The 15,807-nt window shown below is 47.3% G+C and overlaps 5 protein-coding genes across 5 annotated transcripts, besides 1 other annotated feature; 1 reads left to right on the top strand and 4 right to left on the bottom strand.

Annotated features, from left to right (window-relative positions):
• Positions 1–1,734: 1,734 nt before the first annotated feature.
• On the top strand, positions 1,735–2,729 carry FPSE_10580 (uncharacterized protein; the record flags this gene model as incomplete). Its single annotated transcript, XM_009263697.1, has 3 exons — positions 1,735–1,786; positions 1,848–2,457; positions 2,510–2,729. 3 exons carry the CDS (start codon positions 1,735–1,737, stop codon positions 2,727–2,729), a joined length of 882 nt encoding a protein of 293 aa, XP_009261972.1.
• An 837-nt stretch (positions 2,730–3,566) lies between these two features.
• Positions 3,567–6,503, bottom strand: FPSE_10581 (uncharacterized protein; the record flags this gene model as incomplete). The annotated part of the gene is made up of 1 exon (XM_009263698.1): positions 3,567–6,503. One exon carries the CDS (start codon positions 6,501–6,503, stop codon positions 3,567–3,569), a length of 2,937 nt encoding a protein of 978 aa, XP_009261973.1.
• A 642-nt stretch (positions 6,504–7,145) lies between these two features.
• On the bottom strand, positions 7,146–7,535 carry FPSE_10582 (uncharacterized protein; the record flags this gene model as incomplete). Its single annotated transcript, XM_009263699.1, has 1 exon — positions 7,146–7,535. The coding sequence occupies one exon, from the start codon at positions 7,533–7,535 to the stop codon at positions 7,146–7,148; it is 390 nt and encodes a 129-aa protein (XP_009261974.1).
• A 3,526-nt stretch (positions 7,536–11,061) lies between these two features.
• On the bottom strand, positions 11,062–12,605 carry FPSE_10583 (uncharacterized protein; the record flags this gene model as incomplete). Its single annotated transcript, XM_009263700.1, has 4 exons — positions 11,062–11,342; positions 11,393–11,884; positions 11,938–12,169; positions 12,216–12,605. The coding sequence occupies 4 exons, from the start codon at positions 12,603–12,605 to the stop codon at positions 11,062–11,064; spliced, it is 1,395 nt and encodes a 464-aa protein (XP_009261975.1).
• A 728-nt stretch (positions 12,606–13,333) lies between these two features.
• On the bottom strand, positions 13,334–14,989 carry FPSE_10584 (uncharacterized protein; the record flags this gene model as incomplete). Its single annotated transcript, XM_009263701.1, has 2 exons — positions 13,334–13,934; positions 13,986–14,989. The coding sequence occupies 2 exons, from the start codon at positions 14,987–14,989 to the stop codon at positions 13,334–13,336; spliced, it is 1,605 nt and encodes a 534-aa protein (XP_009261976.1).
• A 672-nt stretch (positions 14,990–15,661) lies between these two features.
• Positions 15,662–15,684: a repeat region.
• Positions 15,685–15,807: the final 123 nt, after the last annotated feature.

Genomic DNA, 15,807 nt, shown 5'->3' with positions numbered 1-15,807 from the left:
TTTTATTTTTACTTATCACAGAGTGTCTCTCTTTCAGCCGCAGTAAAACATCTGACGACCCGAAATAAATAAAACATGCAGCCCAAGATATGCTCACCGCTAAAAGTAGAGGGCCACAAAACCCCAATCACAGCGCTACGCACAGCAGCCCTTACAGCGGCACGTGGTACGCTGATGCAGTGTGGCTACCAAATGCGTCATGGTGGTGCATCTGCCTTTGCATTTCACATGTCAATACTGTTGTTTTCGCCCTTTGCTATTGGACTCTCCACGTTTTAAAGACAAATGGTCGGCAGGTGATGTTAACAAAAAAAGTCTGGGGAACTTGCGGGGGAGAAAGGAGGTAAGAATGACTGCGCCATTAGTTACCTGACTGATGGGACGGGACACTCATTGATTGAGATGCATTCATGGAATGATGACACGGAAAAGGCGGCCATGGCTGGCTGACAGTGTCTTCAACGTGACCACAACCTAGTTCATGCACTTGCCCGCATATCATTTTTTCGTGTTCCGAGATTTATCGCATTTTCTTTGCTTTGTTCATCTTGTTTATGTGCATTCAGCTGAAGAGGCTTGAGACATCTGGCTGGCCCGTCCTTATTCGAGTGGTTGACATTGGATCATGTGCATTTGTTTCCCGTCCGAGGTTCCCTGTATTTAACCAAGGGATCTTCAAACGATCGAGATTTAGGCCAGTACAGATCTGCACTTGTCGACTCCAGGCAGCTGAACACGACGAGCGGTAGAATGATGTTCCGTGTCTTGTCTGAGCAAACCCTCCGAAATACATGGATAATTCTCACCAGCCAGTGAGATTACTCAACAGACAGACGACAGTGGCTATTTCTCCGAGACTCTGGCGATCAGTGATGATCGTGGCGGGTATCTGTGGCTACAACTGGTCTAAGAGGTTCTAGCTTGACATGGAAGCTCCAGAGTCTAGTCTTGAGGCTAACCTTGGCCGGAGCTGTGTGTGACGCAAATGCTGTGGCTGTAGCTATCCTTTTTGCTTGACATTGGTTGGTTTCGTCGTATTATTTTTGTTACGCGTTCGTTTGTTTGCATATTCACCTGTTTTGTGTAACTGCTACTGTGACTTGAACCAGGTACGGGGGGGGTGGGATGCATGATAACAATAGAGCTTCAGGTCAATGCTCAAGCTATAGGCAAGCTCCAGGTAACGGGCAACTGGAGCCATTATGACTTCAGCGGTGTTGTATCCCGATTACAAATGATTGATGCGCCAATAATTGATACAGAATTGTAGATCATAGTGCTTGTTAATGGCATCTAAAACAAAGCGAAACGCGTCTTCTGGTCAGGCCCCTTGGTGTAACACACACCAAAATTACGTAGCAGTGACGCCTCTTACACACGATAATTGCAGCATCCTCACCCGTTCCTCCTCCCCCCACACCATAAAACAAATACCTGCTTTTCTGTGTCAAACACCCGCAATCGACATGTCATTGATGACGTTGTGTAGCATTTGCTTTGCTTTCTTTTATTTTCTACTCAAGTAACCGGAAACGAAAAGAAACGCCTCAGGCGACGAATGCGGCGTAAGCTTCCGCCTCAATCCTGCTGCCTCTTGTCCTCTCTCCTCTTTTTAAAGCTCTTGGTCCCAGCTCTTTCTCCACGTCTCTCTACACTTGTTAGCTTCATACTATCATCCTTCGAGTGCATTGAAGATTGAAGGAAACACAGTAACTACACAGTACATCGTCAATCATGGAGGCTTTCAAGACCCACGGAGGCGTTAGCCCCATTCCTACTGTTATTCGTACGTTCACCATCCTCACCATCAGCTTCATGATGGACTCATACTAACACCCCAACAACAGCCGAGCCAACTCACTACCAAACTATTGGCCACAATGGCGTCCGCGCTCTATGGGTTCTCTTCGTCGCCATGACCGTCGTCTCCGCCATCTTTGCGATCCTGTCATGGAACGTCGCCGTCCAGCGCCGCGTCTTTTACTTCCTGTCCACCTTGACCACCATCATCTCTGCCCTGGCCTACTTCGCCATGGCTTCCGGCCAGACCTCGTACTTCAACTGCGCCAGCGTACGGGACCACCACAAGCACGTTCCCGACACCCACCACGATGTCTGTCGCCAGGTCTTCTGGGCCCGCTATGTTGATTGGGCCATTTCTACACCTATTCTGGTTGTCGAGCTTTGCTTGCTGGCTGGCGTTGACGGTGCTCACACCATCATGGCCGTCATCGCCAATGTCATCTTTGTCCTAGCTGGTGCCTTCTCTGCTGTCGGACATGCCAACACTGCCCAGAGGTGGGGATGGTACGCTATTAGCATCGTCGGCTTCGTCTTCACCATCTGGCACGTCGCTGTTCCCGGCTCGCGAACTTCTCGAGCTCGCGGTACCAAGATTGCCCGACTCTTTGGCTCCGTCTCTGTCGCTTCTTTGATCCTTTGGATCGTGTACATTGTGTAAGTTTTCGTGGTCCTCTAGTCAACTGATGTCATACTAATAACATAATAGTGTCTGGGGTGCTGCTGGTGGCGCTTGGCAGGTTAAGGTCGGTACCGAGGTCGTCATCTACGCTGTCCTTGATGTTCTCACCAAGGCTGTTATCGGTTTCTGGATCATCACCGCTACTCGCCAAAACCGCGACACCACCCCCGAAATTGGTGGCTACTGGACCAACGGTGCTGGCGCTGAGGGTACCATTCGCGTCGGCGACGATGATGAGGGTGCTTAAACGAGCCTCCAAAAATTTCGATCGCGGTCGTGGAGATTGCCCACATTCGTCACAACATCCCAATATCTCAGCTTCGCCTTGACGGTAGTTGCTATACGAAACGAACCAGCCGGTATGGAATAAATGATTGAACAAGATTGTATGCTTTAGAGGGAGGGTGTTTAGTCTGCGAGACTATTCTTGCTTCCCGAGGAGGGCAAAAAGTCACGAGTTTGAGGATTATGACGGAGCAACAGGACTTTTAATGGAGTTACGAGATAAGAATTGTAGTGAATTCTAGTAATGAAAGCTATCTGATTATCCAATTATTGTTTTGCACAAGGAAGTTCCCTGTAAAACAGGTCCACGAGCCGCCCTGGGGCTACCCAACGGGTGACATCCTACCGTAGTACCCGATACATTGGTGGTGTTAACCATATATATTGCTTGTTGGGTCGCTGTTATTACTCCAGGAATTACATTGCGATTAATAACCCAAAAATCCGACTCACTGAGGACACATGGTTACTGAGATTGTCATAGCTATCACCGTAATTTCGCCTTTGTTAACCTTGTGGCCGACACACTCAAATCGGAAGAATTGCCCGGGTCCTGCACTGTACTATGCATCATCTGATCTGTTTCTAGGGACGCACGAGTCTGTAGCTTAAAAGAGTACTCATCGTATCATGTACTTCTAGAGTCAAGTTTTCTGATACCAGACGAATCACGAATCACCTCAAATTTCGATCCTCCAAAATATCCAATCAAAGCAAATAATTTCAGTCTCATCATAAGTTCATAACTAAAGAAAGCACACATATCAATCTGGCATCCCCCTTCCATCAACGGCCGAAACTAACCCTGCCACTTGACGCGCTTGTCCCTAAACAAAGTCACCATTGCAATAGGCAGCAACTCGGTATTCACAATGTTCAACCTTCCGAACCGATCCACGATGTCTCGTCCATAGAACATAGTGACCCAAGTCCAATAAGCGTCCATCTGGTCCCACCATCCCGTGATACCCCGAAGGTTCGACTCCTTGCGCAGCTGCTCCAGCGCACCAGACTGAGTTTCATCATTGTCGACCTTGCACTCCTTCGGCCTCTTGAGAAGCTTGCGGAAAACGCGGTCGAGTCTTTCAGCACCCTTGAAGTGAGCGAAACAATAAAATTCTCTGAACCGAGTGAACTCCTGGAAAGACATAAAGTTGTCTTTGTCATGCTGGGATTCAGGTACCCAGTCAGGATCGTCCAGGGAGTATCTCCACTGCTTGACCCTTCCGTTAACAAAGTTCTCCTTGTACCCCTCGTATGCATCACGCTCAGCTTCGTCAAAGTCGACCAATAGCTTGGAAGGGTCTTCGAGGAGTTGGTCTTGGACTTGCATGAGGGAGATAAATGGTGACTGTAAGTCAAGGCCACCCAGTTCCATAGGGAAGTAGAGGTAGCCATCAGGGATGTCCTTGATTCCGAAACGTTTGCCAAGCTCCGTCTCTAGATACTCGGCAACACTTTTGATTTCGCCTCCAGAAAGCTTTGTAAACACTTCACGCTCGATCTTCTTGTGTGTCGAAAGCATGTTGTCAACATGCTCACGTCCAAAGCAGTTTGCTGCCTTGCCAAAGTTCGATGTGAAGAAGGCCGCGGCATAACTGTTCCACGCTTGGATAAAGCCAAGAATACTCTTGCGCTTTTCAAGAAGCTGCTTATGCAGCTCATTGACGTGAGAGTCGACCATGGTCTGGTCAATCTCGAATCGACCTGTCTTTGGTGACAAGCGCAGGAAGCCCCAGCGAATATCGCCTTCAGGCAGTGACTCATCGATAGTTAGCTCCATGTTACTATCCTTCGAGATCCGGACTGATCCGCTCTTTGCGGGATTGATGTCCACTCCAGTCACAGTGATGAACTCATCGACAGTTTCCCAAGCCTTGACTGCAACTTTGTGATCATGGGACCAGAACCAGAAGTTGTCATGCATTCTCCACAGGTTGCTTGAAGTGGACTGATTGACAGAGAAATCGAGACAAAACAGGGTTGCCTCGCCAAAAACATCACTGAGTACGTGGGAGGCGGGTGTTCCTCTGCGGCGCTTGCGCGTAGTCGAGTCATCCTCGTCAACAAACTTGAGAGGAGCTTCGAGGAATTTCCTGAAGAAGCTAAGCCAATTGTCCGAGACACCGAGATACTCCAAGATTGTCAAGACGGTGTCATGTGGCAGTCTCGGGTTCCAATCCTCAAAGACGGAGTGGAAAGCTGTCAATTCACCATAAAGGTGAGTGTTGACTGTGATCTCGGACGATAAAAGATGGAGCAATTTTTGCTTGAGAGCCATCGGGTTACGGGTATTGCCTTCATCCTCACCATCGCTATCCTCTTCCTCCTCTTCGTCCTCGTCCTCATCAACTTCTGCACTGAAGTTGGTATTGAGAGAGTATCTTACTGGAACAGGCGGAGCGTCTGGGACTCTTCGCGCCCTCTTGCTAGCTAGCTGCTTGCGGGGTGCAACTCCTCCTGTAGATTTTCGAGCTGTTTGTTTCATTCGCGGTTTTCGCTTTAATGAGGCGCCGAATTGTTCATACTCGGCTTCTTCCTCACCATCAGCCGTATTAATGAATTCAGTTTCATAATTCATGAGCTGGGCCATGAAATAGCTTGCCCCATTGACTTCATCTCGTTGACTCTGTAGGGAGGGTTCGGTCTGTAGTGGGCCCAAGTAGTAACCTAGGCGTCTCTTCTCGTCACGAGTGATCTCCTGGTGCATCGACTTCCAAGATCCAGGCTTGCGAAATGTCTTGAATGCCATCTTGAAAAAGACGCTCCACTTGACACCAATGTACTGCAGGAATATCGCCTGGAGGAGGTCTTCGTGCATATGAATGTTGTAGATGCCGCTTATTTTGCGCGTCATCTCCAAAGAGACTGGAGATTCCGAGTTCCAAGTCCAAGATTCCAAGGCGTTGATCCTCATGTTGAGAACGTCAGCGATCTCTTTGAGAACCATATCATTTGTTTCAAAGTCCTTGAGAACCTCTCGTTTCTCGTTTGACAGTAGGTCGGACGAATATAGGCCTGCAATGACCCATTTCAGCGAATCCACGGTAAACTGGTCTGGGGTTGAGATGCGTGCTTCGTGGAGCGAGACAGATTGTCGAAGCCGGTGAAGACTTTCAGCAATGGTCTTTTTCTCTTTGACATTGACACCAAATAGATGGTCGAGGTATTTAGTGATGGCCTTGGTGTCAACGCTAGCTGGTTCAAACACAGTGGTCTCCCAATCGATCTTGGATTGTAGCTTAGCTTGTTCGCCTACATCCTCGAATGCTTCACTCATCTCAACATCTGCTTCTGTGTCTTTCTCTTTATCGCCAGACAGCCACTCTGTAACGAGCTCTCCGTAGAGCCAAGCATATTGGTACTGAAGAGCTTGCATGTCTAGCTGACGAACAAGCAATTTTTCCCAATCGGCCAGCATCTTGGAAGAAACTGAGGGGTCGGTCTTGGCTTGGCCAATAAAACGATCGAGATTCCTCAAGTCAATCTCGAGCTTTTTGAACTTGGTGCGGCCAAGGATGACCTTGTCGTCTTTATCAAGCTTTATGGCGAAGGATTTCTTGACGCCATCGCTTAGGGCGACAAGACGCTTGACGGCATCTTGTTCGGTGTCAATTGAGGACAAGATGGATGTTTTGGCTTCTTCAAAATGAGAGCGACGCTTAGACAGCTCTTGGAGTTTTGTGTTGGTGATCTCCTGAAGTGTCTCGGAGAAGACACTACCGGAGGATACCATGGTGTAAGTGAATGGAGGGGTAAGGGAAGAGATGGTCTGATCCTAGCAACTGATGATAAGAGATAAGGTATTGATGACTAGAGATGGGAAAGAATGTATAAGAGGGAAAGAGGGGGAACGATTGAGAGGAGGTAGGGTAGGATATATATACCTACTAGGTAGGCAGTGAAAGGATTTGGGGTCCTCAGGCCACCAGTAGGCAACGAGCTGCGTGTAAGCCAAGAGCGTTGTCTGACCAATGGCTGTCTCTTGACCTGTTTTGCCTAATATCAATACATTTCGGTGAAACACTGTGTGTAATTGTTGAAATCGACTTATTGTCTCTTCTGAGGCAAGTCGGCTCGTTGACGTGGTTGGTCAAGACGTTCGAAGTCGACGAGATGTTGTTCAAGTCGAGCGCAAGCTAAAGATGGAGTGAGGTTAGCGTAGATGCTGACTGAGCGTCAAACGGCTCTTCGATTCGTCTGTTGTGTTCTTCAAGTGGGGTAGAGTTAGGCTACACTGTCCTTGTAACTGATCTTGATACCTATGGTGAGAGACGCAACGTTGCAACTGTTGAGTCGTCTCAACCAGTTCAGTATTAATGATGATATCAATCATTTATAAAGTTCATTCAGCGTACTTAAACTAGTATAGCTGGCATCAAATAGCATCTAAATCCTCCAGAAACATGGCAAAATATCGGGCACGCTCATCTTCTGGTGTTTCTGACTCAATATCACTCTCCTCGCCCTCTTCGTACCATAGCGAAACACCAAGCTCTTTCAGAGTCTCGATATCGGGATCCCATGTATCTTCAAGACTCCTCTTGATCTCTTGTATCCTCTCTGGCCGAATCTCATCCCAAAACACCAACGCACGTCGATAATCAACTTTGTACAGGTCATCAGAGTGCTTCGAGGTACTTGCGTCATCTGAACTGCCCATCATAAAGTCCTCAAATTCTGTGACAAAATTATCCAAGTATACCGCCTTCTCATAGTCGTCTTTACTTGTGCCCACGTCCTCCAAGGTCAAGCCATATGGATTCATGCTTGGTGTATCAAAGCAAGTATGTGTCATTCCCAGATCCTGAAAGGTTGCTTGGCGCACAATGCAAGTGAGATGATTTAGTCGTAATAAACTTCCATAGGTTTTGAGAAACGATTGGACCATTCCCTCCGATCCCGGTATAGTTGAGGTAAACACTAGCCACTTCGCTATCAAGCCAAAAGGGACGCATCCTAAGGGAGAACACAGGCATCTGCAACTGTCCGTCTTCTCATCATGGATAATTTCCATGGCAATGGGGACGTACTGCCTAACTTTATCCCGGTTATGCACATGACACATGTGCATGTAACGCCCAGTGATATCGGCTAGAATAGAGTGGGATCCTTCCAACTTGATGTGATAACATACCCAATCCCAGAGACGAGGACAATACCTGTGTAGCCATACCGCATAGTCTGGTGATATGCATGTCAGAAAGGATCTTCTTCTATCGAGATAGCACTCTTTCGTATGATTGGATACTGGAGAAGGATCGATGTCGAGAAAACCCAAATCCCAGAAAATTGTCGCATCTTCTGGGCTTGAAAGAAACAGATATATAGGCTCATAAATCTTCTTTTCTACCGCAATATGACTAATTTCATCATACATGATGGTAGATAAGCGACTGAAACTCGTGAGATTTCTTCGGTCAAGAAAGCGATCCAATTCGACTGCATAGAAATCTAGTTCGCCAGCTGATGTGATGAAAGAGCTATATTCGAACTTCAGTAATCTCTTTCGGGCTGCCTCTTTCAACTCACGCCGGCGAGTTCTTAAGGCCTGAGAGACCAATAGTTTGCAATGCTTCGAGGCGCTGGAAAACAGGTTTTCGTGCCAGGAACCCTGTGCAAAGTCACGGGCTGGTATGATGGGGCAATCTGCATCCAGCAAAATCTTGGCCGCTGCGACGCAAGGGCAGTTGTGCCCATCTCTTCGTTGAGACTTGCAGATATTGCCACTAATCTTCATCGCTCTACCAAGAGGCGTCAAACAACCATACTGTAGGTATGCTGATCGTACTAGCCATGTCGGGCTTGATTTATCGACGATCAGCTTTAGTATCTCTGGTTTTTCTACAGCGAGGTAGATCGCAGTTGCGCCGTAGAAGCTTGTTTCTCTCAAGCATTCAGGGCATCCGCTGATTAGTTGTTCTGCCATTTTCTGGTCTCCACGGATAATTGCTCGGGTTAAAGGCCCGAATAGAACTATTAGGAACATCAGCAACTATGAACAATCGTTTGCGGATATCAGTCACAGGCTTATCTCATACATTCTACGGCCCTCGGATTTTCACGGTAGTATTCAACAATCCTCCTGAGTGATATATCTTTGCTAGCATATGGTGATGAGTATGACCTAGGAGCATCGTCATCGGAGATACATAATTTGCCCACGATTGATGCTGGGATTGCGAATCTGTCGGCAGCTAGGTGAACTGCGAGTCTAGAATCATATATTAGCGCAATGCATTTCCTGGACTTCAATACGCATACTGTCCCTGGGAACGAGAAGTGGACATTGGGGTTCCCGTAAAGATGAGGAAATTAAAGAGTGACTCCAGACATGAAGACGAATCAAGCTCCCAATTTGAGGTTTCCGAGTACCATAGGTTCATCTGTAGTCAAATGTCATCATTTATATTCCTGTACTCGAATCCTTTACTCACGGCTCGAGCCAATATGTGCAGTAGAGACTCTCCATGTTGACTGATATCAGTGGGTTTTGCTCTTCTGGATTGAAATAGGTCCTGTAGTTTCTGAAGTACAGCCTCAAGGCAGAGTTCTTGGTATGTTTTGCAATGGTCGAACCCTTTACAACTCCAGAGTAAGAATAAACTCCGGAATGCTGGTGCCGAAGCTTCATCCACTACTTCAAAACAAGTAAGCGATGGGCTGATACTAAATCCTCCAGCGCCAGTGGTTGTACAAAAGCTTAGTTCAAAAGCGCTGTTCAGGGATTTGACGATGCCAGTCAATCTAAACGTGCGGCGTTTCGAACATGATATATTACCAACATAGAAAGGACACTCTTCCCGATGGGATAAATCTACTGACACATCGTCTCGGAAGTGTAGAGAGCCAAAACTAAAGGTTCTGATTATTCCAGACCTTTTTGCCTGGCAACAGCAAGCCGGGACCAAAGAGGTCACTTCTGCAAGTGCGCTTGGTCTGGAGGCCAATCTTCGAACAGTATCATTATAACTGCCGTGAGGTGTAGACAATCGCGAGAGCATCTCTTTTGTTGCGTTATGTCGTCGGATGGCTGCTGACTCCTTTTCTTTGAACGATTGGCGAATCTCATCCATTTGAGCTTGGAGCTGTGATTCAACAGCCAGATTGATCTGGGGGATAATCTCTGGGACAAATCTGTCTAACGAGTCTTGCAGTAAAGGCATTCGTGAATCAATGCTGTTGATGGGCGTATGCAAGTCCGTTACTATGGTGTGCAAATTCGATACCGCGCTTGATGTATGTTGTATATTTATGCTATGCCGGGCCAGAACGTCGGAGTTGGCCACATCGATTTCTCTGTGAGTTGTTAGAGACTTGCCGAAACCTTTTTCAGAATCGAGTTACTTACAGTTGCAGGTTTTGAATTGCTAGATTGAGTGGCTGGCAAAGATGATTCAACGTGGTCTCCAGCCGTTCGAGGTGCGCTTTTTGTAGTGGAAAGCAAAGCTTCTGGAAGCCATGCTCCACTCGATTCTGAGCCTTTTGGCTTTGCTCAAATTGCATCAATTCTTTGAGTCCCTCTTCGCAGTTCTTGAGACAAATGCCAATCTGGGACACAGCTTCATAAAGAGTCGGGTCCAGCTGGCCTCGCTTCATAAAGGTTTCAAGTACCATGAAACTGCCTTCCAAGGACTCAGCCTGACGTGCAAGCCGATTCAATGCATCGCCACGGTCTTTGAGTCCACCGAGGTAGCTCACAAGCCCAGAGCATACTTTGACACCGATCGGTATGATAGCGAATGCGAGCTCGGCCATGATAAACTCTGCTGATGATGGAATGAGGACACGCGATAGGTACCTAATAGGTGTTGGAATCAAGAGAGACAAAGAGATGGGGGGGAAGAAGGATGGCATCATTGTGGATTTAGCTACGATCAGAACCCCTCCGCATTCGAGTTACACTGTTACATGCCGGCTGCCTTCGAATGCCAGATTTGAACATAATGAGGCAAACACAGGATTCAGGGTTACACCTACCGGTTGCCTGACGCCTGAAGCCTACGTTGGATGCTGAACTGATGAAGAAGGCACCTCCCAAGCCCATACTATTGAGCAACTGCATTCTGCGAACTACTACCTAGCCCAAGTGCTTCAAGGCTCCTTCTATTTCCATTTTCATGAATATTGTACTTATTCGATCTTTGCAGAAATATGAGCTTAACAGTAAAGTTCCATTTTCATATTCGTCACCACCATGATCAAGATAACAAATGGTCTCAGTACACCAACAATGAGAAAAGAAGTTCAATTAACTCTCTTAGTCATTAAATTAAGTCCTATCCCTTCAACGCTTAATCGTCAAACTTTCTAACCTTGAAAGGGCTAACAGAAGCAGCGGGAGCCTGGCACTTGTTGGCCAGAGCAGCCTTGCCCTCAGTGCTGGTAGCACTAACACAGTCAACACCAATATCCTTGACACCGTCGCACAGGAAAACAGGCTTTCCACCACAGGGAGTCTTGATGTTGTAGTTCTTGAACTTGATGTTCTCGCAGACGGCGTCCTTGCTGGAAGAGCAGGTCAATCGGGCAACAGCGTCACCGTACTTTCCAGAGCTGTAACCGGAGAAGTTTTCTACAAAAGGGTTAGTCATTGCGACACAAGAAGACTTGGAGAGAACTCACCGAAAAGAATGTTGGAAATGTTCATCTTTGAAGGGTACTGATTGCAGGTGGTGGCGTTGATGTTGAAGTAGCACGAGTCGATGAAAGCGTTGTACTCGTTGTTTCCACCGTAAAAGTTACGGAAGGTGACGTTGTCGATGAAACCATAGCCGACATCAGGTCCGGCCCAGGTCTTGAGACGAGAAGCGTGCTGGCCGTTGAGCATCCAGAGGTTCTCAATGACAACGTCCTTGACGAAAGACATCTCGCCCTTGTACTGGCCAAGAGATCCAATGGATTGACCGTGGGTACCGTTGCAGTACATGGTGTCGACGTGGACATCAGTAGCGTTGCTCTTGGGAGAAAAGCAATCATCACCAATGTCAACCCAAGCGCGCTCAACCTTGACGTGCTCAACGTTGAGAGAGTCGAAAAAGTCGGTGTTCTTGGGAAGAGAGGTAGCGTTGTTGGAAACAGCAGTGCAAACAACGTCCTTGAAAGAGATATCCTTGGCTAAGCATTGTTAGTACATGACCCATCATCAGCTGCTTTTGGTTTTTGCTTACAAGTAACAACAAAGTTAGTCCAGCAGGGAGAATCCTTGAAGTGGATGCCCTGGATATCAAGGCCAGTAGCATTCTGGGCGTAGAAGAGGATGGGGCGAAGATAGGCGTTATCCTTGTCGAGAATCTCCTTGCCGGCGAACTCGTTCCACCACCTCTGACCGTTACCGTTCAGAACACCCTTTCCGTAGATCTTGATGCTCTTACCACCCCACTTCCAGAACATGATGGAGTTCTATGACTGTTAGCTCGCGTCCATTCTCATATAGGCCAAAACATACCTGGAAAGGATGAGTAAAGGCATTCTTCTGCCAGTAAGCAGTGTCGTTGGTGAACTTGATCTCTCCGTCAAGATGAACGTGCACATCGTTCAAAAAGGTAAGATCAAGAGGCTTTCCAATGACAAAGGTCTGTCCCTTGGGCAAGTGAAGAGTACCTCCGTTGTTGGCCTTCTTCAGACCCTTGTAGAACTCCGTTGAGATGTCATCACGGTCGTTCTTGCTGTGGCGGATGGTGACAACCTTGCGGTGGCTCCTCTTGACGGGGCTCTCGTAGGGATGCTTTGCGCGGAACTCCTCGACGCTACGGGGCACGCCAGCTGGGAGATCAATTGCCTCGGCGATGACGCCTGCAAAGAGCGAGAGGGTTGCGAGGAAGCCTGAGACCTTCATTGTGACTATCTTGAAAGAATGAAAGACGAAGGAAGAGCTTGATGAGGACTGTAAACATTATGCGGATACTGCGGATGTTATATATAGTGGATTGCTTGGGCCTTCTCGGAGCAGGGTCTCAATGCAAACGGGATATCCACCCCCATTCTATCAAAGTCGCCTCATGCATGTTGAGATGAGTAGTTCTGTTGCATTGCATGGTTATACCCCAGATGAACGGTTCTGAGAAATGTCCTCCAAGAGCAACTGTTACGCGATAAGGTATAAGCTTGTTGGAGACAGAGTCTCTGATTGGTGGAGACATATTATCCGCGGCTCAGGATATCCGTGGGACTCGATTTCCCCATCCTTAGCTGTCGATCATTCGTCCATTTCACTGCTTGCCCGCCCCCATTGCTCTCAGTTTCTAGTCTTTCCCCCGCAAAAGAGAACCCCAACTTATGAGGGGGGCATTGCCGGCGGAAAGTAGCCGGATCGTCTAGCGGACAGAGGCACAGAGTCGTAATTTAAAGATGGGATGGCCTTGGAGCGGTCTGGAGCCGAGAGTACCCTTGTGAAACATGCGAGGCTAGGTGGATAAATGGGTTCGTAATTTAACTGATGCAATCTATTCTAATCTCTATTTTCCATCATCCTGAGACCACAAGTCTAGATTAATCTATCTCTAACTCTCTATAGGCTGTATCGTGATTCGTGAGTTTAGATCGTTATCCAATTCAATACGTCCATCAGTTTTGGACCTGCTCTACAGTCCTTCCCTGCTCTCTCTGGGCTTTCTCATCTGCCGTAAGATCACTCTTTGCTGACTCCATCTTGACCGTCATAAAAATAAGCAACGAAGCAACAGCCAATCCAGCTCCCGTCCAGAATCCAATCTGATACTGGCTTCGTGCATCCATATTCTCCGCTCCTTTGATATCCTTTCTCACAGAAACAGCCATCTCACCAACGCCCAGCCAAAAGGCCATACCAAGATACAGTAAGCTGGTGATGAGGGCGCCTGCGACTGTTTGGAGATGGCCAGGCAGAGACGTCGTGATAAAGACATTGGTGACGTTAAAAGCAATGTCTACTCCGACTGTGGCGAGAATCATGGCTGGAAAGACAAAGGCCCAGTAAAGAAAGCTGTTGGACTTCCCACTAGCGGGAATCATGGCAAAAAGTATTGTAGATCCGAGGAATCCCAGTCCTGAGATTATCAGGAGCAGTCGTCCACTAAGAATGTGAAGTACAAAGCTGCCAACAACGGCAAGGATGAAACCACCCGCTGCAAGAGGGATGAACCAAGCGGCGGTGAGTAAAGGTCCGATATGCAATACGGATTCAATGCTGTCCAATGGGTTAGTCGTTGCTCGACAATTCTTAGAAAAGAGAACTTACTAGAAGGATGCGTAGAATAACCAAAGTCCAAAGCAACCGTAGCACATAAACAAGGCAAGAATCAAGCGGCCCATATATTTCGTCTTAAACGTTTCTGCAGGCATAAGAGGCTGACTAGCCCACCACCCTTCGATGTAGACAAACAATGCCAGGCAGATGATCCCGAGGATCAAAGTAACGTAGACATAAGGTGTTCGCCAGCCCTGAGGAGCATTTCCACCGTCTGTCAATGCAAATACAGTGAGAGAAAGGCCTGCTACAATAGTGACACTGCCGAGCCAGTCCATCTTCAAGCCAGGAGTAGGGTCTCCGTGATTCTTTGGGATAGTCAAAAAACCAGTAATGAAAATACTGGCGCAGACAAAGGCACCAATGAAAAAGTACCACTTCCACCCGAGAACTTGGGCAGAAAGAGCACCGAAGAAAATGCCAGAGTAGAAGCCAATGCAAGAGAAGGCACCAAACATGCTAAAGACGAAGTTCTTGCGAGGCCCAGGACGATAGATTCGAGACATGATGGCCACGCCGGAAGGCAAGAATGCTGAAGGTCCTATGCCCTGCATTGCTCGAACGGCGATGAGCATAGTGGGATTCTGGCTGAAACCACCGATAATAGACCAAATTACCAGCCACGTATGTCCGCCGAGAAAGATGAAGCGTCCACCATGAATCTCAGCCAACCTCGCAAATGGAAGCAGCAAAGCCGCTGTGGTGAGATTGATCACGGCAGCAGGCCACGTCCTCGCAGAGTCTGATATTTCGAGGGTATTCGCAAGTGAAGGTAAAATAATATTGAAGCCAGACACAAAATATTCGCTGACCATCATGGATCCCACAACGGCAAAGATGAAGCCTATCTCAGACCAGATTGAAGCGAAGCATGCTGGGCGTTCTCGACCTAGACGATCGAGTTCCTTTTGGTCAAAGAGAGAAGGGTCCCGGGATTGAGAGGGATTCCGCTCTTGATCGAGAACGCCAGAGGGCGTTTCGTCTTTTTCAGTCATGTTTCAGTGAAGTGAAAAACTTTGGCAAAGATGAAGAAATATCTTGTTGCGTCAAGTTATAGCGAATTTGTTGTGGGTCTGGTGAGATTCGGATCCGCTATCAGACAGAAGGTGTTGGTTGTTTTGTTCTGGAGACAATTCGAGCTTGGCTGGTGATGGACCAGGTCGGAACACTCAGGTATTTTTAAGAGTTGAATTCATATTATATATGCTTACATGATTATAAATACCGGTCCTGGGAGTCATCTAAACAGCAACTCATGACTCCAACAAGTTCTCCAATGTGGTTTTGGACATTCAGACTTCAGATTGAGCTAATCTCAAAATGGCAACTCACCGCGAACCAACGAGTAAGCTTAAACTAACAGAAATCGCTTATCCCCGGACATGACAAGAAGTGGGTTTTGAGAACTCCGACTTTTCAACTCGTGTTCTTTCGCCTCTTCAGTAATAGAATAATCTGTCGAGGAAAGATTGTTTGCTCGGGGAAGTCGAAAGAAATACCTAAAAGTCCGTGTCAAGACACTAAGCCTTATGGGCTGTGATGATCTAGATGATGCATCTGATCCTAAATTAGAACAGTGTCCACACCATCATAACAAGTACTCAACAATTGCGACGAACAAAGGTTCTAAAGCACACACCGAAAATGACAAGAGGAAACTGCTCAGGATATTTAAATTAATAAATTATTTGGAGCCTCCTGTTAGTGAAAGCATTGGTATTCTCTCTATTCTCTCTCTTCTCTCCCTCTCTTTCAACGGAATGATACGTAGAAAACACCTGGATTCTTTAAACTGCAGGGTAATTGTCTAGAT

The sequence above is a fragment of the Fusarium pseudograminearum genome, chromosome 4 (assembly GCF_000303195.2).
Source record: "Fusarium pseudograminearum CS3096 chromosome 4, whole genome shotgun sequence".
NCBI lineage: Eukaryota > Fungi > Ascomycota > Sordariomycetes > Hypocreales > Nectriaceae > Fusarium > Fusarium pseudograminearum.
This window is presented reverse-complemented; position numbering and strand designations above follow the sequence as displayed.